Below are 23407 nucleotides of genomic sequence, written 5' to 3'. Positions count from 1 at the left end.
GCAGCACTCCTGTAACCCTGTGTGATGCGTGTGGGAGGAAGAGGAGGGCTACATCTGATGTACGTGCCCTGTCCACTCCGTAAAGATCTGCAGGAGGACACGTCCGAGCTGCCGTCCAAGTCTTTTCTCTTCTGCTGGCGTGAATCGGAGTAAAGCTGGAGCCGGCGGTTCACTGTCCGCCGCCCGAGGAGCGGCACTTCCAGTGGAGTGGCACCGAGCGCCAGCCTCCGCCTTGGACCGACGAACTGGCTGAGATGTCCCGGCACATCTACACCCGTCACGGGATAGCAGAGGGGATGCAGAAGCCCGTGTTTCAGGTAGAAAAGGAAAAAAAAACATGACGTGAAACAGCGAGAATCTGTAGCAAATGTTTTAATGATGAAGACAAATCTTAAAATATATGCAAATATGCACGGGGGGATAATGAAGCCCCCTTACTCCACACTACGATGACATACCTAATAATAATAATAATAATAATAATTGGAAAAAAAAAAAGTCATCCTGCTCGTTGTCTTGGTGAGGATGCATTCATTATCTTCAACTAGTCCTCGAGGTGTTATTAGTCAAACTGAGACTGCACGGGATCTGCAGCGTGGCGTGAATTTGATTTATTCAAAAAGGAATGAAATTAGGTGCTCAATTATTAAGCACTTTATGACGGATCCCAGCTCGTGATGCATGAGGTAGTTTAAAAAACTTTTCCAGAGAAGGGAGGTACTTTACCCCCTCCCATATTTTTTCAATGTTACAACATTTGCAGATTGTTAATGTAACTGTGTGCGCACTTAGATGTAATGAATGGGAGTGCTGCTATTTGATTACCAGGAAAGAATCAGATAGGAATCAGATATTATGAAGCATAATAATCAATGAAATAATTTATTTTCCCAAGACTATGTAGCCTAATAGTTGTGGTCAGAAATTCATCCTGCTCAGGATGGTTCAGGCTCGGGCTTGAATCACATTTCTTTGTGTTTTTGAACTGCTGACGTTACTAACTTTAAGGATTTTACTCCGGGTGGGGGGAAATTTTTGAACATTCAGTACATTAATCAGGCAAATAAAACATTATCTACTACAGAATGTGTGTAAATACAGAACTCAGCAAAGTGGCCTCGTTAGAGACCGTTATACACAGCAAAGGCACTTTTGCTTTGTGTTGTGATTTTCTGAAGTTATAGTTTGGCCATGCCTGCAATTTAAAATCAAGATGGGATCACTGAAAGTGATATTCCTCCCTCTGCTGTCACAAAGGGATATGATACCAGGCGCAAGAGTGTCATAAGAGCCAAGCGCTGCAACCATTTACTATATTTCACCTCATTTCCTGCTCAAGTGAAGTATGCCCTCGCTGCACTTAAACAAATTGCTTGTGTGTGAAAATAGGTCAGAAAAAACTGAATCCGTACATCGGGGCAGTGTTCACGCAAAGCTGCACTTATCATAGACCTTAGTGTGACAGTCCGAGAAAGCATTAAAAGACCGGCTTCTTATAATCAGGTCATCACAGCAGACAAGAGACAGCTGGTTGGCATCAACGTCACTTTAACCAGAGAGACTGAGATGCTGGTTTTAACGGGGTTACTGAAAGGAAGGTGCCCTTGGGTTTGTCCTGTAGAGGAGAGGGGGATAAATAAAGGGAAGGGCCAACAAAAATACAATCACAAATATAAAATAAAAGAGCAGAGTTCATTCGCGGGTCTGTTTTGCCTTCATTAGGCTAACAGGGGGACTTACTCCAGACGCAGTCGACTGAAGAGGTCCGATGGCAGCACCACTTCCACCAGCTTCATCCTCAGACAGGTAGGACATGACGAACTTGAACTTTTAGAGGTCAAGCATAAACCTGACTGCATTTCTGCTTCGTCGAGGCATAGATCTGGTTAATACTGATGAAAGCTTCACCATGTAGCGCTGCACCTGGCTACAACACATATGACAAGCGTCTTTAGTTTAGGCAGCAACTCAGTTCAATTCAATTCAGTTTTATTCATATAGCACCAAATCACAACAACAGTTGCCTTGAGGTGCTTGATATTGTAATGAAAAAACCCTACAATAATACAGAGAAAACCCCAACTGTCAGATTAGGAAAAAGGAAGGAACAACTCTCTTTTAACAGGAAGAAACCTCAGGGGTCACCATCTGCTGCAACTGGTTTAGGGGTAAGGGGAGGGAGACGGGACAAAAGACACTGTGGAAGAGAGCCAGAGATTAATGGTCTTAGCAAACATCCTAATTGTGTCTTAATAGCCTACCAGGTCCTTTGGAAAGGAGTTAAAGAGCTATAAACAACACTATGAAGCACTTAAGACTAATAATTGATGCAAACCCCAGCTCTGACAGTGAGTGGTGAACACTTGCTGTTTGAAGATTTCCCTGGTGGAATGAAGTGTTTTTGAGAGCTCATCTCTGGACCACTGTTGATTTCTGACCTCAATCCATCATTACATAACTTTTGGTTAGACTCATATGGGTTTGGCTCCAATGTGAAGAGAAAACACTGTGGCAGCAGATAACATGTTGTCAGTCTAGAAGATGTTCTGCTGTAGTCCAGGGAATAGATGGCCTTGATTTGGTCTCACTTGGGAATTTAGCTAACTGACCTGCTTTTGAGTCATCTACCAAACTTTCACGAGTCACGGGAGCAGTGCCAGGCAACACTGTTTGGATGCACCGCCTCTTTTATATATATCTCAGTGAAAACAAAATTCAATTTCTTAAGTCCCTTCTTTAATTCATAATGTGCTTGCGCCAGACTACTTTACAGTGCTTACCGTGGACTTTGACATCCTGCTGACAAGTTACCAAGGGAACCAAGGCTGCAGAGGCCATACAAAGATACAAGAATAGTTCATCTGTGACTACCTTTGTCCCAAAGCCCCACTCTTTCTCTCCCTTTTTCATGCTTTCAAACCTGACCTCAAACAAACTTGGTCACACGTGCTCTTTGGAGATACAGTAAATCAGGCCAAATCAAGTTGGAGAAAGAACTGAATCATCAGATGTCAGTTATGATGGTGTAGCCCTTCATTAGTCACAGAAATCATCTTTTTGTACATAATTCCATTTGAACAAAACTGAGCATAACACCAGATGATTAGCAATGTAAATAAAATATAAGATCTGTATTTTATTGAGCAGCACACTAATGAATGCAGTTTGTGTTCAGTGTAAACATCATCCATTAATTAGTGAATGCCTACTGCTTGACACTGGAGTAATAATATGACTCACAGGAAGTGAAGAAGGTGGAAAAGACAGTTTTGCAGACAGACCTCAAAGAAAGAAAGAGTAGACAAAAAGAAGGAGAGGCAAAAAGTAAAGCACAAGGACAGTGGAATGAAATGAGAGCTCTTGCCCACTCCATTTACTTATTACACACTCAGAGATTTCTGTAACGCCCCCGCTGTGATTTGTGTCATCACCGGTGTGATCGTCATCAGGTAAGAAGAGAAGGAGTGGGCTCTCTCTCTTTGATGCCCACGTGTATCCATAGTAACAGCCTTCAACAACAACAGGGGTCAAGCTGACAAGGTTGATTAGCAGAAAACTGCACCGCCTCCTTTCTTTTCACAAGAAGGTAACAGTTTTTTTTTTTTTTATTTTACAGCAAAAACTCAATGAAAGGAGAAAAAAGTGAGATGAAGGCATTCTTTACAGCAGCCGAGGTAGATATCGAATGTTTTTATTGAACGTTCCTCCTCTACAGGTCATTTGTGGACATTACAGAATCATGGTCAACATTATAAATCTTCCCTGGACTCTGGAGTTATTAATGTTAGTTTGTTCAGCTCTGCAACGAGGGAGAAAAGGATTAGGCGTGATCCATGCGAATACCAATTTTTGTATCGTTTTCAAAATTTGGTTTTTAAATATTAGCCTTTTCTGTTGCAAATTGTGATCTTAGGCCAGTTCAAATGTGGCTATGTGATGTTAAGAGTCCAAGAAAGACCAAAAAAGTTGCAGTGTCACAGTTCAGTGCAGCCATTTACTGTCTGATCAATTTTTGTGGTTCCAAAGACAGATCACGTTGTACAGTACAGTAAAATGATGGTGATACCAGATGTCAGTAATTTACTGTAAATTACTTTGAAGTAACATTACATCACTCGTAACCTTGCAGTATTTCACTTTACAATGACATTACGATTGGAAAAAAAGAAAGAATAATGTTCATTTTACTGTGTGGGTGTGGTTTGACAAGATATGACAGGTTGTGTTGGCAGCATAAGCAAACAGCAATCCAACTGTCACCAGAATGCAATATAAATATTGCTCTTCACCCACTTCAAACCAGTAGGAGCACAAATACAAAATTTTTCATCTGTGTAATAACCAAAGATTGGCAGAAAATAGTGCATTTAACTAGGAGACCACAGGGATCAGGGCAAGGCGAGGTGGGGTCTGCCGTCTTCTGAATGACCTCTGGTGCTTGTCTTACAAAGAAAAATGAGAGAAAATGACTTAAATTAATTGTTTGCTCCAATGGACGGCTGTGTCACAATACAGGGACATTATGTTCCAGGAGATATGGATGACGAGTCTGAGTCACTGCATGTGACACCGAACAGATCTGCTGCCGAGATGGTAAAAAACTGATTCTCCCAGATGGTACGCAGAGCACCTACACACAGATGTTTATGTGTGCTGTTGGCGAGTGGATACCTGATCGAATCCTGAGCCAGGCTTTAAGGTCCATGAAAGGATTATTTATAAGACAGACTTGTAACAAGGCCTTTAACCTTTCCTCCATAGCAACAACTTAAAGATGCAGATAGACACAGAAGACGAAACATTCAGCTTTTTTATTGTCTGTTTGGATTTGCATCTGTTTGCAACCAGTTTGCACTTCTCTCTGGTCACTTAGCATTTTTGTAGCAATTCTTGTAATGTGAATTTTCTATCTCCTTATGCTAATTTGTCATCTGTTTCTGTTCAGTTTTTGTCTCTGTACACAGTTTCAGGTTCTTTTGTCTGTTCAAAATCGTTTTGCAGCTGTCTGTATTCATCGCACCTCTTTCTTCGGCTGGCTCTATTTGACCCTCATGCATCTAATTATGTTTTGTTTTTAAGACTAGCTGCTGGTTTGCATCTTTGGAGGTCTTTGCAATTGTTAAATGCATTGACCTCTTAATAAGAAATGTTAACTCCCCCTTCAAACAGGGGTTCTGAACTCTTGAGGTTAGCTGGGTCTGTACTCGGGTAGGCCATTCAGCAGTTCTGAACTATGGTTGGGATTTTATCAGGAATTCCTGAATTCATATTAATATGAAACAATATATATGTAGCAAATGACAAGAAAGATCATCTCCTTCAAAGGTCCCACATTTACATTGTGTACAGCTCTCATTATCTTCGTTGTTTTTTTTTTAGTCTTTCAGTTCTACCGGAATCTACTACTTATAACATAGACACTTCTCTACACATATGTATTAAAGATAGGTGCTATGAGTGGGAATAATTTTACAGTGCTGCTAACAGCAAGTACATGTATGTAATTTAATTTAGGGTTTATGCTGTCTAACAAAAAATGAGTAAAAAGCACCAACAACCGGTTGCAGCAGATGGCCCCGCCCCTCCCTAAGCCTGGTTCTGCTGGAGGTTTCTTCCTGTTAGAAGGGAGTTTTTCCTTCACTGTCGCCAAGTGCTTGCTCACAGGGAGTCATCTCATTGTTGTTGTTTTCTCTGTATGTGGGGTTTTTAATCTACAATATAAAGTGCCTTGAGGCAACTCTTGTTGTGATTTGGCACCATATAAATAATGTTGAATTAAATTATTCAAAGCAGAATAATTGTCATTTGGGGAACTCTGAGCTTATTAAAACCAGTCTGTCTTGATAACACAGACATAAACATATATGTATATATTTAAAAACCCCAAACCAAGCAATTTATGTTTATCATGGTTCAAAGGTGAAGGCACAGATGATCTTTTTTTCTTGGTGTTGGAATTAATAAGCCTAGGTCAAGTTAATTCCTACTCTAGCTGTCTCTTACTTACAGTTAATTCAGTTGATGCTGACATCCAAATGACGGGAAGAAAAGGGGTTTCACACGTAGCAGACCTTTTATTTTGAGATGTCCTGAGGACACAACAAGAGTACAGTGATGAATTTTGGTGGACCAATAGATGTTCTCAGCAGAAAATGACCTCTTAGTCACAGCCGAATTTCCTGACTGCCTCTGTTACGTCGCCTGAATTAATTTCTTATCTCACATTCACGTCCTGGATCGTCGTGTTTTCATTCTCTAAATCTGTTCCGTTGCTTTACATGAATAAATCTTGGAATCATGAATGAATGTAAGGCTCGCAGAGTTAATTGATTGAATTCATTGTGAGATTGATAAACCTATAATGCCGTCCCAGAAATTTAATTTGCCTTGCCGACTCACGATACATCAAACAGAGGCAACTCTTTAACCTCATCTTTCAGCTTGCAGCTTGCAAAGTGATAAGGAAGAGACTTCACACTGCTAATCCGCCTTATGTAGGTCACATGGCTAAACTCAACAGCCTTTAATTTGTGAATTACATGATGGGCCAAGCCACCGCTGCCGTCGCTCGCAGCTGGTATTGCACGCTAGTTTGTCAGCACCTCCTGAGTAGATGATGGAGACAATCTCATAAATTACAAATGAAAGGTACTTTGTTATCAGTTGGAAATGATTGCATGCTTAATTTAGAAAATGGCAAAAGGAGTGGGAGCAAGTTGGAGTGCCTTTCTAGCTGAGAAACTAAAGTTCCTTTCTGGCTTGTCTGACATTTCTTGCACTTTGTTTCTCTGGGATGTTACATTTTGTCTCTTGATTGGGCACAGCGTGTGTTGGAGACATAAAACGCCTAAACGAGTTCTCACATGTTCAACCTGTTTCTACCCTGATAGGTTTTCTGATTTTTAAAGGATCTAACTGAACTCAAATGGATGACAGTGACAGCTCGAGATATGAGTAAGAACACAAACTCTTTGTGCTTCTCTTATCCACTTTGTTCCATTATTAGTTCAGTTTCTTGTCATTTTTGCAGCCTGTGTGCGTATGTGTTTATTTTCAGTAAGGTAATGTTGCTCGAGCTGTCGTGTTACACGTGATATCTAATTATACCACCAGATCTACGTGGCAGCTCGGACCCACTTTTCTCCAGAAGCATATTTCACCCTTTTTGCTCTTTCTGTTTTGCTTCCCATCTTTCTTTATTTCTCTCTTTCTTTAAAAAAAAAAAAAAAGCACCCTTATATGTGATATTTCATGCAGCTTCAGCCTGAATAAAATGACCTTTATTCTGAAAGGTCTCCCTTTGATCTACTGTTCCACACGGGCCAGAGGGGGTCTGCTGGGAGCTGCTGTGCAGAATAAAGACACAGAGCAATATCTAAATGAATGATGAGGATGTAGCACCCGGCTCTGTGCCTCCACTAAAATACGTGCAGGATAGACACAAAAAAATCTGATGTTTTGGGAAGAGCTTGTTCGGAGCAAGCTTAAAAAAAAGGAAAAGGAAAAAAGCGTGGCGATGTTGATGAAGATGCATTATCGGATCAAGAGAGGGTGCTGTTGCTCTACTATGCCAAACAAATGGCAACGTCCCAGTGCCAAACTTGTTTGAGTAGGATCATTGCTGAGTTTGTGTAACGTGTGTGTGTCTGTGTATTTTTAACAGGGAAATTTATATTATTATTGTGAATAGTATCAAGAATTTCTTTTAAAGCTCAAAGCCAAAGGAAGGAAATATGAATTGCAAAACAAATAATGGTAATTTACCTTATTAATGATTTTCATGTATGTTTGTATTTCTGAGGTGTTTACTCTGAAAATAAACAGTCTTTCAGCTGCACAAATGAAAACCTTTTGTACAGCAATGAATTCAAAGTCTTTATCTAATTTGTAGCTTAACATCCTGCGGTAATTATGGGATGGTTAAAATAGGAATCTATATTTTTTAAATGCACTGTTGTTTCACATGTAAAGTAGTTATAATAGCAACAGATGCTGTCCATGAAAGGTGTCAAACTGTAGATTTGAAGTTCTCTAGCTTTTCTTGATTGATCTCCTCTGCCATCACTCTCCCTGTAGCAGATATTTACAGATTGATTTTTACGGCTCCGGTGTGTTCATGAAGCTGTAAAGACGCGGGCGCTCCTTGTAGCGGAGCAGCGGCTCGATCGCATCGAGTCTGCCTCTCGTTCTAAGTATCATCACTCAGCTGTTTGCCTTTGCTGCCGTTCTGCATGTGCCAAATTAAATGTCGGTGTTTAGTGTGAAAGATTACCTCACGCTCACATACAAGGACAGGATTGACACGGCTTGCTGGTTAATGATGCTCTCAGGCTGCAGACGCCCCCGCCTCTTTCTCTTCTCTCTTCCTTATTCACAGCCAGCCGGGCTGACTGGAGCCTGCATCGGCCAATCGGCAGCCTGCATCTCACGTCTGTCATCAACCAGTGCTGGGGAAGGGATTGGCTCGTGCAATCTCAGCTTGGAAGGCAGATGAAATGCCAGGTCTGCTCAGCCTCTGGGGATAGCCAAGCTTGCCTTATAATGGGAAACAACACTTGTTTGACCTGGGAGCAGTAACATCTAATTCAGCATTAGGAGAAGACTGGACTCCAGCTTTTTTCCCTTTTCTTTTATAAATCTGTTGTTCTTCTGTGATCTGGGTTCTTTTTCATCTACCTTCATGTGGAGGAAGAGACTGCTGGTGCTCTCTGTCACTCCCCTATCCTCATCATCCATCCTCTCCAGAACAGGTTGATCTTGAGCCGTTTCGAACTATTTTTGCACTGAAGAGCTCATTTTTGGGAACCTCACTCCTCCATGTACGATAACTTGTACCTTCATGGATTTGAAGACTCGGAGGCGGTGAGTGGAGAGTGGCGTCTGGCACTTGTAAACCACGCTGTTCTGTTCCGTCGTGGCTGCTTGATCCATACATAAACTCCCACAGAATGCGTTGAGACTTGAGTGGGCTGAGCGTGCACTCACCTCGGGGGAGTTAGAGGAAGGTGTGTGTGTGTGTGAGTGTGCATTTGTGTGCATGTCTCCTCAACCGGTCAAAAAGAAAAATACAGTTTTCTCACTGATACTATCAGCTTGGACGCCAGTTCTCCTCCTGTCTGGGCCGGCTGTCTGCAAAGCTGAAAAGTATTGTCTTTACCATGTATGGCTGACTGGCCGGTATGCATGCTGTTTGCCTCTGTTTATGAGCATTGTGAGCACGTCTGCATGATTCCTGTGTGCCTCCACCTTTATCAAACCCCACTGTACATCATCATGGTTTATTGAAAAGGCCAACAAACATAATCAGCATTCACTACGGCCATCTGCGTGATGCTGATGTGCTGATGCGTGCCAACTGTTACATTCGTCACTCGCAGCATGAATGCCTTTATGTTCGAGAAACACGTTGCCATTAAGGGAATTCTCATCTTTGCCACAGATAAGTGTGCGTAGGCACCTTTAATACAAAGAGGCAGACAGCAAGAAAAATCTGCGGAAGCAGAGAAAAATGCTTACAAAGGCAAGGAATATAGAAACTGCTGCCGGGTGGGGAGGAGGGAGGGAATCCCACTGAGGCAGAATCTGTCAGAACCTTTCCATAAGTCCACCTGAGATACCGGCTGCCTCATAAAGACTAAAAAGTAGAGTTAGCATGTTCTGTCCTGTCTGCAGCGTATACAGAGAGATCTTCTGTGTTTGCGTTGTTGTTTGTTGCGACTTTGAAAAATGTGTTCATTTTTATGTGCCAAGTTTTGTAGGTGGTGTGGTATTAGTAGCTTCTCTTTGCTGTTGTTTCTTTCCTGCATTGGGAGTTATTTCCAAAAACTCAAATTTCAGGCCTTACACTCAAAAGCTCTGAGTGCCCAAAATAACTCTCTTAATTTAGTTACTCTCTTAGCTGATAGTACAGCAAGATCCAGAAATAACATGTTTATTTTTTATTATTATTATACGTCAGAATAACTAATGAGCCTGAAGACAGTTTACTCCCATGTGAGACTGCTCGGGAAATGGATTCGGGAAAATCCCAGTACTCTCTAGAAACTGTCTCATACAGGATAAAACTGGATCCATTCAGTCCTTCATTACTACTAAGTCAAAAACACACTACGTTTGATCCTGCTGGTCAATTACAGTGAATCAGTCAATGAATATTTCTGTCAATACAGGCAGCCTTTGGTTCTGTGTACTTTAATAAGTACTATTAAATCAAACCTGGAGAACTTGTTCATGCACTCTGTTGGGCTGCTGTGTTCCACATTGTTCCATATTTAGCTGTACTGGCAGCGTCACAGAACACACCTTTGACCTTACTGACCCTGTGGTTTGCTATCAGCACTTATCTTTAGCTTGTTTTGTTTTTTTAAAGCCAGGAATGTCACACAGACTTGTCATTCATTTCATTTCCAGCATATATTAAACTGCAGGCTCTCTTGTGTGACTTATTTTCAGTAAGAGTTTTGGAGTGACATTGTTTGACACACGAATATATTCTATGTGTTTGGCGTTTATGACCTTCCCACCTTTTTTTTTTTTTTTTTTTTGACGATTACTCCTTCTTTTCCAAAGCTCAACATTTTCCAGCCCTCGGACAGTTTCACTAGAAATGTTAGTCAAGTAAAATTAACACTCCAAATTAAAAATCCAGAACAAGTGTTTTACCCAAGACTACCCAGAAAGCAGCTTTTTGGTCCATTTTAAAAATGTTTAGCAGAACATGCAGGACTTTCCGTTTTGTGGCCTTGATCCATTTTTATCTGATGATGTAATATTTAGAGTCATAGTTGGTGGAAACTTCCATATGAGTATTATTCTTTTTTTGCAGAGTCACTGTCCTTCCCTAGCTTCTGGTAGTGATGTAAACCACTTTCTACCCTTCTGCAAACATACAGTATTGTTCACTGCATGACTCACCTTTATAACAGGTATTATGAAAAACACAAAGCCCAGTAAACCTTCTGCGCTGGCTCATAGTAGTTTTACTATTGCAAATAGTAGTGCAAACGTGGAAGCAGCGCCTGAAGAAGACACTGTTTATTTCTAAACCAAGTCTTTCCATTATACAGTCACTGGACCCCTTGGTACTCAAAGGTTTCATCCATTTTTCGTCTTCAGAGTTGTTTTAATTCTTTGTGGGGCAGGTTCAAAAAGGTATTGGAAACTTTGCTCATGGATTTTGGTCCAGTTTGACATCGCAGTATCAAACAGTTTTTGCAGTCGCTGTCAACAAATCACCCATTCCACCGCATACATCATGGATTGAGATCTATTGGCTTTTTGGCTGTTTAAGTACAGTGAACTTACTCATGGCAAAGTAGCCTGTTTGAAATTATTTGAACTTTGTGACAGGACACATCCTGTTGGAAGCAAAAGCAAAATGTACAGCAAACTCTGGCATTTAAAGGGTGCTGAGATGGTACTGAGGGCGATACTCTATTTTCTCTTTTTTTGGCCATGCTCTGTAAACCCAAGAGGTGTATACCCAAAACCCTGCGCTGAATCATACTTGTTATTAATCTCTGGCTCTTTTCCACAGCATGTCTTTTATCCTGTCTTCCTTCTCTCTCCCCAACCGGTCGTAGCAGATGGCCCCGCCCCTCCCTGAGTCTGGTTCTGCCGGAGGTTTCTTCCTGTTAAAAGGGAGTTTTTCCTTCCCACTGTCGTCAAAGTGCTTGCTCATAGGGGGTCATATCATTGTTGGGGTTTTTTTCTCTGTATGTATTAGGGTCTACCTTACAATATAAAGCGCCTTGAGGCGACTGTTGTTGTGATTTGGCGCTGTAGAAATAAAATTGAATTGAATGGTTTTGTAGGAAAATCCCATAGACTGCGACCAACAATCATGCCATGCTCAATTCAGTTAACTTCAACAAGATATTTATGATGACGTCTAAATGCATTGAATTGGCTGCTCAGATATTTGCATTCATGAGCAAGTGAACAGGTATATCTAACAGAGTGAGTACACAAGGAGCTAAAGGCCCAAAGTGGGCCAGGTTTTCAAAGAACTTAGAGACGTTTATCCCTTAAAGCTACTGGATGCAGTGTTGGTGCCAGCTGAGTGTGCTGAGGAGGGAATGCTTTTCGTCTTACAGTCTGGGACTGATAGTCACATAGGTCAGGGGAGGAAGATGATTGGAGATGGGAGAACGGACTGAGTTTCGGCATCTGGACAGATAAGGTTAGAGTGTGGCATGACGGACTCAAGACCGGCCACTTGACACTTCGATAATGAGCCACAGTTTGTGCAGAAACGAAAAGCGGGGGGTAGGAGTCTTTGCTTGTGTAATGTGCATGACAGTAATTTTAGACATGCCTTGTGTTGACTGACGTCTTTGTCATGCATTAATAACTTCAGGTTTGTAAAGTGGCAAATGTAGGGATCTGAGGTAATATGGCCTGATTTTAAAACACTACTACTAGTAACAACTGGATTTTTATTCTTACTTTTGAGATGATTGCTTCCAATAAACGTGCACAAGGGTATGAAAAATAAACTGTTATTTTACATTATAATATAATGTAAAAGTAAAGCTACTGTTTAAAACAATAGGTTCATGTTATAAACAAAGCCAGCCTCCATGTTGAAGATAAAATGTACATTATTCTGTGTTACAAAAAGATGTAGTTTGTTATTTTAAAAGAAAAAAACATACATCAGGTGATACTCTGCAGTGGGCAGCAGTGTGGTGGTTTTATTTCTTTTTCTCCACTCTTCCAGCTATAGATTTCATTTGTAATGAGGCAGTAAATAACAGTTATTTGTACCAACCAAAGACTCCCATGGCTCTGAATGGATCATTAGCGGAGACACCTGCAAGCCCTGGACAAAGACATTAATCCACACTGTCCAGCCTGGCAGGTTGACTTCAAAGACTTATTCTAGTACCAATGCCCTGTTACACATTTTGCCCTGTTACACATTTTCATTTAATTTTTGATGTCCAATGGGAGTGATAGTCACCAAACCCATGCTTCAAGCTCCCAAAAAGGCCATATTCAGGATAGGAACACATCTTTTCATAATCTCTTTGAAAGGTTGCAAATGGGGGACAAAGACATTCAACTAAAAAAATTAAGGCACTTTAAAAAATAATCGAATGCATTTCAAACTGCTTCACAAGTGACAGACAGGATGGAAATATAAGAGAAACAAATATGAAGAAATCAGTATCCAAACAAGATTTTGTCTACTGCTCCATGCGAGATTTGTGTCCTCCATGAGCTCACCATAGCAAACCTGCATCAAAGTTTCTCAGGTGTACTGACCCAGTCAAACTCCCCATCTGCCACTGTCCCCCGAGTCGATCCCTGACAACAGTTGGGTGAGCCTCCTTGCCTCCTGGGGTAAGTGAGCATAAAGAGGGTGGCACGGTAGTGAGCACTGTTCCCTCACAGCAAGAATATCCCGATTCTGAATCCACCGCTCAGCCTTTCTGTGTCAAGTTTGCATGTTCTCCATGTGCCACATGGGTTCTCTCCTTGTACTCTGACTCCCTCCAACAGGGCAAAGACATGCATGGTAAGTTGGTTGGTGATTCTAACCTTAGAAATGAACATTAGCTCGAATGGTTCTGTTCTGTATCTCTACTGACGTGTCCACGTGGTATGGGTTTGTGAGCTTTTACCCTGAGACGGCTGGGTTAGACTGCCTAAATTGGAAAAGGAATTAGCAGAAAATGGATAGATGAAACATATCAAGAGATGAATGCATAACAAAAAAAAATGCATTTGATGGAAAAGTTTGGAAAGACAATTCTGAATTATTCTGAAAGACAATGGGAGTGAATTATCAGTCACTCCCATTAGCAAACCATGACAATTCCAAGTTTATTTATATAGCATATTTGAAACAACCTCAGTTGACCAAGATGCTGTGCAATGTAATTATTAACGTGCAATTATTAGCATGTTAATAATTACATTAATGTACGTTAATTACATTAATATAAAACATAATTACACATGTGTTATATTACATAACACATATGTAATATCATACATACACATGCAGCGAGAGTTCTGTTTGTCATGCCAGATGATCTTGATGACGACGGCCTCGAAGCAGTGCATCACGCCTTAGTCAGAAGTCAAGGGTTTATAAGCATGTGTCATGCTGCCTGCAGCTTTGCACCATCGTTGTCATATATATGTGAAGAATCACAGCTTTCACATATTTTAAGATGAAACTGGAATAGCGGTGTGCGTTTGGCATCTAGTTGTAATATTTCAACGATAGTAAGATATTCCCAAAACAAACTATTTTCTGACATTTGCTCAAAAAGTCTTTCTTCACCACATATGACATTTTAAGATGAGACAAATGATGCTCTTTTTATAATATGGCATAGCTGCACCCTCCTTCTTCAGTCCTTGTCCTGCATGGATAGGTTGTTTTAAATAGAGCGTCTGGCAGCATCCATGGGGGAACAGACTGTCCTGTCATCTGCTAGGTAAACATTTATGCTAAAGTCCAGTTTTTCAGCCCATTTAGCCGAAACTGCAGGACTCTGAACATCCACCAGCTGGCTACTCGGCAGAACTGAATGCTGAATCCGCCTGAGTTGATGAGCTGGAGACATACTGGTATGAAGCAACAAGGCATGTCTGTATTTAAACTGGTGTAACTGAGCACATTCACATGAATATTAGCGTGTATTAAGACTGAAATGAGGTATTGTGTTTTATTGTATTAATTATCGGCCTTTTTTTCAATCATTCATCATCTCCTGACATCTGCTTTCACAGTTTCCCCAGTTATTAAATATCATGGTGTCTGAATGAAGCTGACAGACAGAATCGGAGTGTTAGTTTGTTCTCTGTGACTTTATTTCTGGCACACACAGGAACATGATATTCTGAGTTTTGTTCTGTTTTGAGTGGATGGATGGCATGACGACTCCGGGGCACAATACTGTTTAACTGTTTAGAAAGGAGATATTTAACTCCACCTGGGCGGGGCCTTTCTGTGTGGAGTTTGCATGTTGTCCCTGTTTTTGCGTGGGTTCTCTCTGGGTACTCTGACATCCTCCCACCATCCAAAAACATGCTGTTAGTGGGCTTAGGTTAAATGGTGATTCTAAATTGCTCATAGGGGTGAATGTGAGTGTGAATGGTTGTCTGTCTTTCTGTGTTAGCCTCTCGCCCTATGGTAGCTGGGATATGGTGGAAGAGGGAGGATGGATGGATGGATGGACACTTTTTAAGGATTTTGTTTTGCTATCATATATTTCTTCATTTGTTTTGATGTTAATCAGGACACATGTTGTTTCATGTGTCACATGGTGGGAAATGAGCTGCTTTGATTGATGAACAGCGATATGAAAGAAAAGAAGTCATTAAAATGAATGAATACATTCATGCATTACGTCATTACTCCTTCATTATACATTACATCATACCACGTGGTTTGGTAGCATAGTCGTCTTTTCAGATATTGCATAACATTTTCACAGTACGCGTTAACTGAATGTCTGTAGTGCTTTGTTCCTGTAACTATAGTCCAAGTGACAGATACAAGCAGTCAGATTTGCAAATAAAGAGATTTTTTAATGCCTGCAGGCAGGTGGGTTACATGAACTGTGAGGCCAGTGAATCATAAATGATATTGACATTGCTGGTGGCAACTATTTTAGCAGCTATGTTCCGTCTCATCATTCAGCCATTTCCCTTATTTAATGCTGGTGACAAGGAGAATAACTGGCTCATGACCCTGGAGAGAAGGGTGTGCACAGCAGCCTGCAGGCCACAGAACATAGTACATTGCCTCTACCCTGAATGGAAAGCACTGATTAGCAGAAATTAACATTTGAACCCCAGAGACTCTATGCAGTCTAATACAGTGCACTGAGTTAGACCTTTCCTGCTAGTAAGACACGTGTCCAGTGTCCATGCTTATGTAATTATTCATCTGCACCTACAATAATTTTGATTACTGTATGGGTTTGGATTGTTTTCGGAAGCTTTTCAAAGACCAAAGGAGGGTAACTGACTGATATTTTGCTCAGTAAATGTTTTCTTCTCAATTTAACAACATATTAGCTGTGATCTCAAGTACTGTTCAAGTCTGCTAAGGCAAAGTTACAGTATGTTGCTTTGGCCATTTATTGGACTTTTTTGGTTTAGAACATCACTATTTTATCCACAGTGACGACACAGGATTTTAAAATGCTGTGGCTGTTTATATAAAATAGTCCTTGAAGCATTTCTCAGTCGCAGTAGTATCTTGAAAATGCCTCTGATTGCTTAATTAGGCAGTTACTGTAAAGCATTATCAAAATTAAAGTTGATTTCAATTATCGCAAGACTTTAAAACTGCATGGATTATATCAGCATTCAAAATGGTTCAAAGGTTTGGTTCTAATAGTTTTGTTGCTAAAGTAACAATTTCCTCTATAAATAAACAATTTCTAGTAATGTTTATAATCTCATGGGATCTACATCCACTACTGATGAAGTGTCCCAAATATTTAATATTATAATCTAGATCAGATTTCTAATCCCTAAACCTAACCAAGGAAGGTAAAAAGAAACTAAAAAATGGCAGAATAGCTTATGATAAAAGACCGAAACACCCTGTGAATTTGAGGCACACAACGACGTGTCCCGCTGGTAAAGTTTCCGGGTTGCCTTTCCTCATAGTAGCCATCCCTCAAGATTTTCTCCATTTGAAGGAATGCACTATAAGGGATTGTAACATATAGTCATTTTATTGAATCATCACATAACAGGACATTGACTTTTTCTCTGTTTTACTTGTGTCCATAATTTTCCTCTCGCCTGCTTTGATTCTTTGCTCATACAGAGGCTGCTAGCTTTAGCCTTGGCTACTTTGCCTTTTTAACTTAAAATGTCCATGTTCAGTTGGGTAGGTTATAATTCAGGTGTCTGATTAGGTTTGCTGTTACAGGCCCCTTCTACATTGTCTCTTACAGTGAAGAGCGTCTACACTAACGCCGTGTTAGTGGCTGCGCATGTGTGCATGTTACACATGCGTAGACTGGGTTGTATGCAAGGCTGACTGGTTGCTCACTGGTCCAAGTTAAAAACCCTGGAAACTGCCCAATACTGGTCCCTGGCGCATCAACAGGAGCATCCATCTGTCCATTTGCTTCCGCTTATAGAGCTCAGGGGAGGGGGGCTTAACCAGCTGCCATAGGGTGAAAGGTGGGGTATGAACTGGACTGGTCACCAGTCTGTCCCAGGGCTAACACAGAGAGTTAGAGAAACATTCACACCTACAGATAATCAATAACAACCATGTAACCTAATAACCTCCATATCTCTGGAGTGTGTGAGTGTCTGTTTTTGGTCACATATTGGTATTTTTAATGTTTAGTAACTCCTCTATTTGTCCCTGTAATTGTTAACTAGTCTGTTTTTAACTCAAAATAAACACTTTTTCACCAATGCATTTTTCAACTGCATAAAATTCAGTGTATTCAAAAACTATATTACCACTATAATTAAAAGATTTCACAGTGTTCAAGCACTCTGTTCTGCCATGGTGCAGTTGTAGCAAATTGAACTGTTGCCAGTTCTCCCACATGGCATTACAAACAGTAACAGTACCGGTCAGCCAAAGGTGACGTCCTCAGAGCCAAGATTTGCATTACTGCTGTGAGTTGACAGTGTAAGCAAACTATAAGTCAGCCCTGTTTGAAAATAGAGGCCTTGTACACTGTGGCTGAAAGCACTTGTTATGACTGATGGGTTTGTATTCCAGGTCCATTATCCCAACTCATGTGCAAGAAGTGTGTTCTTTTTGTTTCACTCTCATGAGCCTATAGCATTAAGCTGATATAGTCACCTTAAATATTCAGGAAGGCAGGAATAGTTTTAAATGGTTTATTCCCAGAAGTGTGGCACAGAGGCTTGCAGGGTAGCCAACAAGTAAGCAGACAGGTAACAGGAACAAACTGGAGACTGGGCAACTTCAAATCAACTGTGCATTGAATTGGACCACTGCTTATCAAGAATTAAATCATGCTAGCTGTGCTATGGCCTGCATAGATCTTAGACGATCCTTTTGCTGGAAAACCACACATTCCCAGTGAATCACAGATGTAAGTCACAATGGATAGGATGCCTTTTATTGGTGGGGTGTCCAAACCATCCTTTGTATTACTAGAGCTTTGCTGGTGTTGATTAGCAGTAGTAGCGACAGGCTCTTGGTGGAACCTTGTAATGACTCTAGTCAGGATACTGGTGAGGTCTGGCACCCAAAAAGATTTATTGTTTAGTGCATGGCTGTTACAAGAACATCAGCCCCAGTTTCCATTTAAATTGAACTTATCCATAAGCTCTTTGGTGCAAAACACCATTTTGCCATTCTTTGCCTTTATTGCTACTGTAACAGCAACACAGATGCGATCTGTTTCACCAAGCCAGCTGGCAATTTATTTGCTGTGTCTATGAACTCAAAAGCACTTTTTTCCTCCCACAGAACTTGCTTCACACAAGTGAAATGTTCTCTCCCACCAAATCAAGTTTGCAAATTGCTTCAGTAATTATTCCTTCTTAATCCTTCTTAATACCATAAGGGAGGACAAAATATCAGCTGTGCAAAATATCCTGCAGTGTGCTTCCCTCACTGCAGGATGGGCAGCGCACTGTATTTGATGCCTGGAGCCTGTTGAGTGCAATGATGTTGTAATAATTCTCTGCTGTGGGAAAATGTGCTTCCCAGCTGAGCATTCACTGTTGTTTCAAATTATGTTGACACATTTTTTTTTCAGCTAGTTGGTCAGAATCTTGCTCTTGTTGTAGTTCACAATCATTTTATCTGCCTTGAATAAGTGGGTGGGTGTTTTTACTGCTCCTCTAGCCCAGCAGTTAAAATGCCCAACACTGACTCTGCTGCAGAGTGACAGTTATGACATGTGATCAAACTGATCTTCAGCCTGAAGCAGACTTTATATTTATATACAGGCACACATACTTAAGAATAATGCCAGACAAGAATTAGCCTGAAACTCTCCACAAACCCAAATATGGTAAAAGGGGCGACACAAAAATACCACATTGGTACTGATGCCCCAAGGAGGGAATCCCTGGGTTGAGCTAACCAACTGACCTTGCTATCTCTTCCTGTACTTGGCGCCTCTCTCAACTGTCTCTATCGATTAATCCCCCAAACCTTATATTTACCATGCACAATTTCTACTTTTCCTGGTGTCTGTATAGGAAAAACACAGTATGGAGCAAAAATGTGGACATTAATAAAATTAGAAAAGTTACAGAAAAAAACTAAAATAAATTAGTTTCAAGAAATATTTTAACTTGAACTTACCTGTCAGAATTAAGATAAGAGACCTATCCTCAGTTTCTAACTCTCATCTGACAGAAGTGAGCTTCACTGACTCATCAGACTCTTTTCACAAAGAGTGAAAAGTTTCAGAGTAAATAGATATGAACACCTGCTATATTGACAGCTGAGGTAGACAGTTAATTGACAGCCTATACTCAACACAGATTTATGGCAGCCAGCCTTGTCTGATGCTAAAGTGGCCACTATAGCTAGGATTATGCACCTGAATTGGACCTACCATTGGCCTGATAAAAGGGGGGGAGCCTATGAACCATATAAAGCAAAATAAGTGATGTATTATATTTCATAAATTGAATGTTATATTTCTTTTAACAAAAAGCATGACTGAAGGTTGTTTTAGTTTTCTCCTCCAAATCTGAGAAGGATGGTGGGTGGGAGCATTTGTTTACTATTCCTTTAAAACAATACTTATGACTTAAATAGTGCGTTACCCCTAAGAAAATAAGAGATGAACATCATATTATTCAAATGTCCTTTTTTTTGGTCACTTTTACTTGAAATTATGTTACTGTGATAGTAACGAGCCTTTTTTTCAAATGAGCCTTTTTTCAAGGGAATAAAAGATTTTTGACATTTGTATTCGGTCTGCCGTGGTCTGTTTCGATTTCATCCTTTGAAATAAAAAATAGCTTCTGAATCTTTTCAGCTATTCATGCAACCGTCATCTTAGAATGGGTCAGCCTTTGATCTTGCATGGAAAGTAATTCAACTAATCACATATGACCCCCCCCCCCCCCCCCCACCCACACACACACACACCTGGGTTTCCATAAAAATCTCTTTGTCTCTATATTTTTAAGAAATAGGCTCTTGCCAAGCCCTGCATCTGTCTGTGCAGGACACATGAAATTGCACAACAAAGATGTCACATTTAATCTGGAGGGCATAAAGAAAGTTATGTCACCATGTGGTTATTTATCCTTAGTACCTGCATCTATTGTGCTATTGGCTTGTTTCCACGTTTTGTGTACTCTTTTTCTTCAGGGCTCAGCTGATTCCTACACAAGCCGACCATCTGATTCAGATGTGTCCCTGGAGGAGGAGAAGGAGGGCGGCCGGCAGGAGAGGGAGCAGCAGGCCACTGTTCAGCTTGAGAGAGCAAAGGTCAGTTTCACTAGGAGCTGTTTATGGGTAACAGAGCACCATAACTGGCTGTATATCACATTAAAAAAAAAAAAGGATTTTGCATCACTGGTTGCCCTGCTAATCTGTGTTAATGGCTGTGTAAAGGTTGCCATACTGTTTCTGAACTTTTACAGTTTTCAACATTGTAAAAGTGACACCGTGTGCCAACATTCACACCGTAAATAAGTTACATGAAACAAACACAACAATGCAATTAAGTACTTCAGTGAAATGTAGCCTTTAACATTAGGAAAACACCCGTGACACTTATTACTTCATCAGTTTAGGAAATAATGGTGAAATTAAACAGTTAAGCATTAAGATCACTCAATTTGATCACTTCATTCACTGCGCAGGAGCAGATGATGATGATAATAATAATAATAATAATAATACTTTGGTTTTATGGCCTTGGTATGAGGCTTCCCTGCTACCTGCTGTAGATGTGGTGTGATCACTACTGATGCTGTCTTCCAGCCACTGTTGTCAGGAGGTCTAAAATAGCTTCTCTTCAGCAGTGCCCACCCCTCACTGCAGGCCATTCGTTCTGCATGTGTGATGCTGGAGCACGATGGTGCTCCAGCATCACACATGGTGTGTACAGCACATGCTGTACAAAATGTCACATTCTGTGATTGTCTGAACCAAATTATTCACTGCTAATATACATGGTTATTGCTACAAAAACTCGTCCCTCCTTTCTGTCTTGCAGACTAAAGCAGTTGCGTTTGCAGTGAAGACCAATGTCAGTTACTGTGGTGCGCTGGATGAGGATGTTCCCGTGGCTGGCACGGCTGTATCTTTTGATGCCAAGGACTTCCTCCACATCAAAGAGGTGCAATTCAGTTGCGGTGTGGCACTGTAGGGGGGGGATTCAATTCAGCCTGCACAGTTTAGTTTTTAACCACAGGAGAAAGTGTTTTTTTTAACTAAACAAAGAGTTTCATGTTAGCTATTTTGCTACTCTCTGTGTAACAACTTTTCCCATCATGGAGCTTGTGACCTATCTCTGTTTTTTGTTTTTTTTTCATTGCAAGAGCCAAGAAAAGAGTCACAAGTTAATCTGATATTCATAAAAAGAGCTATGCTCAAAATGTAGCTTTTAAGTTAACAGACTGAATGTGCGTCCAGATTTCATTAATGTATCTGTATGGGTTGTCATGGTAACAACCTGAGCATCTGTAGCTATATAGCCATGATTAAGATGCAGCTTTCCATCACATAGGTTTCCCCCAAAGTGCCTGCAAACAAGTTGTTTGTTTTTTTTTGCTGTGTGTGCACAGGCTGTATGAAACTTGTTCTTCCCAGTTTCATACATTGCTTCCTGTTAAGCTGTTAAGAGTTTGAATCCAGGAGCAGGAGCGTAGTTTGCTGTGATTCTATTGTATGTGGGGGCAAAAAACATATATAAGCTGATAGTCTGAACAAGGCCTTGTAGTAAATACACTCTCTATCATCTTTACCTGCGCTTTTCCATTTCCACAAAAATTGCCACTCCTTAGATTTGAGTTAAACTCCATTAATATGTCCTGATATGATTGTTTGTGAGGCTTCTCACAACAACTAGTTAAAGCAAATCAATACAACTTTCTGTCTGGACACACAAAACATCAACCTGTGACTTAAGTTGGATCATGAGCCGGATGAGTTGATGTTCTGGTTTTGTACAGTTGGTGTGGTGCAGGGCTCACTAATGTGTCTCATCATAGACGCCTGTAAAAGCAGAAATAGCAGTCTGCTTTAAGGTCAGTTTGACCGTTCTTTATTTGTTTGCCCTGACTGAAATCCAGCCAGCCAATAAAAAAAGGATCCTGTCTTTCTAATAAACTTAGACCTACACCATCCTCCCTATTCTGGTATTTTAAAGAGTACTTAGCATAAATATTAAGCAACCTAACTAATAGGGTTCCAACTCCCAGCAACAACAAAAATAAATAAATAAAAAATAGGGAACCACCCCTCACACTCCACCTCATGATGCTTAATCAACGTAATCAACCTTAATTTGATGCAGTGTGAAAAAAAATGCACAGAAATCAATTATTTTTCAAGAAATATTAAATAGATTCAACAGCTTTCTTCAACAAAATTGCAGACTGCACAGATGGTACCTTCCCAAAGGAAAAAGTACTATAGCTTACTAGGGTATATATATTAGACTTAATAGTCACTATATACAGTAATTGACTTCTATTCATTTTACCTCAAATTAAAACTTTGGGTGTCAGATAATTATTTATTAAAAGCTAGACATTTTAAATGAGAATAAGAAAGAAAAGTATGTCTTTGTGCCCCCTTTTCCCAGTTAATGCCCTATCGGCCCCCCTGGCTAAACTTTGCTAGATCCGCCCCTGCACAGTTACCAGCGTCAGCTACGTAGAAAAAGATCCTGGAGTAGAAAGTAATATTAAATAAATTCTAACAACAGCTTATCAAGCTTAAACGTGCTGCTGTTGTTCAGCCTCTGGTTTGCTCTTTCTGGCGCAAAGTGGACCAAAAACAAACTAGAGACACGGACTCGCGACAGAAAAGCCGATCAGCTGATCATTAGCAGTTTCACGATTGAAGTAGCAGCGAGAGGCAGTCGCTCGTTAAGCTTAACGTGGGAATGCTTTACAAACATTCAGAGATGGACTTACACACTTGCTTTACTTCTCTCGGGGATAACTTTGTCGGAGATGAAATGCCAGGTTGCTAGCGAAGCTCCAAATGCTATCCAGACCACCGACAGGTCCCGCATGCCACAGCTGCTCTATCACGTGATGCATACTGCTCCGACGTTCTGAGGTGAGTTACGGCGTGTTGCAAGTTTTGTGAGGTGCTTTCGTGATATTTAATGGATCGGATTACATTTTTTATTTTTCTCCGATATCCGATCCAGTAATTTAGGTCAGTATCGGACCGATACCGATACGTAATATCGGATCGGTCCATCTCTAGTCTGTACTTTGT

At 40.6% G+C, this 23407-nt stretch overlaps 1 protein-coding gene across 3 annotated transcripts in view; it reads left to right on the top strand.

Moving 5' to 3' along the window:
- Positions 1-23407, top strand: part of cacnb4a (calcium channel, voltage-dependent, beta 4a subunit) — a 34133-nt gene continuing 10726 nt past the window's right edge. Inside the window, exons 1-4 of one of the 3 annotated variants that reach the window (XM_026144578.1) lie at positions 1-317; positions 1723-1806; positions 20315-20434; positions 21168-21290. In XM_026144578.1, coding sequence (XP_026000363.1) covers positions 255-317; positions 1723-1806; positions 20315-20434; positions 21168-21290 — 390 coding nt within the window. In that variant the 5' untranslated portion in view covers positions 1-254. Of the gene's footprint in view, positions 318-1722; positions 1807-8472; positions 8863-20314; positions 20435-21167; positions 21291-23407 lie in introns of those variants that run through there. The other 2 variants (XM_026144579.1, XM_026144580.1) reach the window with 2 other exon arrangements.

The sequence above is a fragment of the Astatotilapia calliptera genome, chromosome 16 (genome assembly GCF_900246225.1).
Source record: "Astatotilapia calliptera chromosome 16, fAstCal1.2, whole genome shotgun sequence".
NCBI classification, from domain to species: domain Eukaryota; kingdom Metazoa; phylum Chordata; class Actinopteri; order Cichliformes; family Cichlidae; genus Astatotilapia; species Astatotilapia calliptera.
The sequence above is the reverse complement of the archived record's forward strand: the minus strand, read 5'-3'. Positions and strand labels throughout refer to the sequence as shown.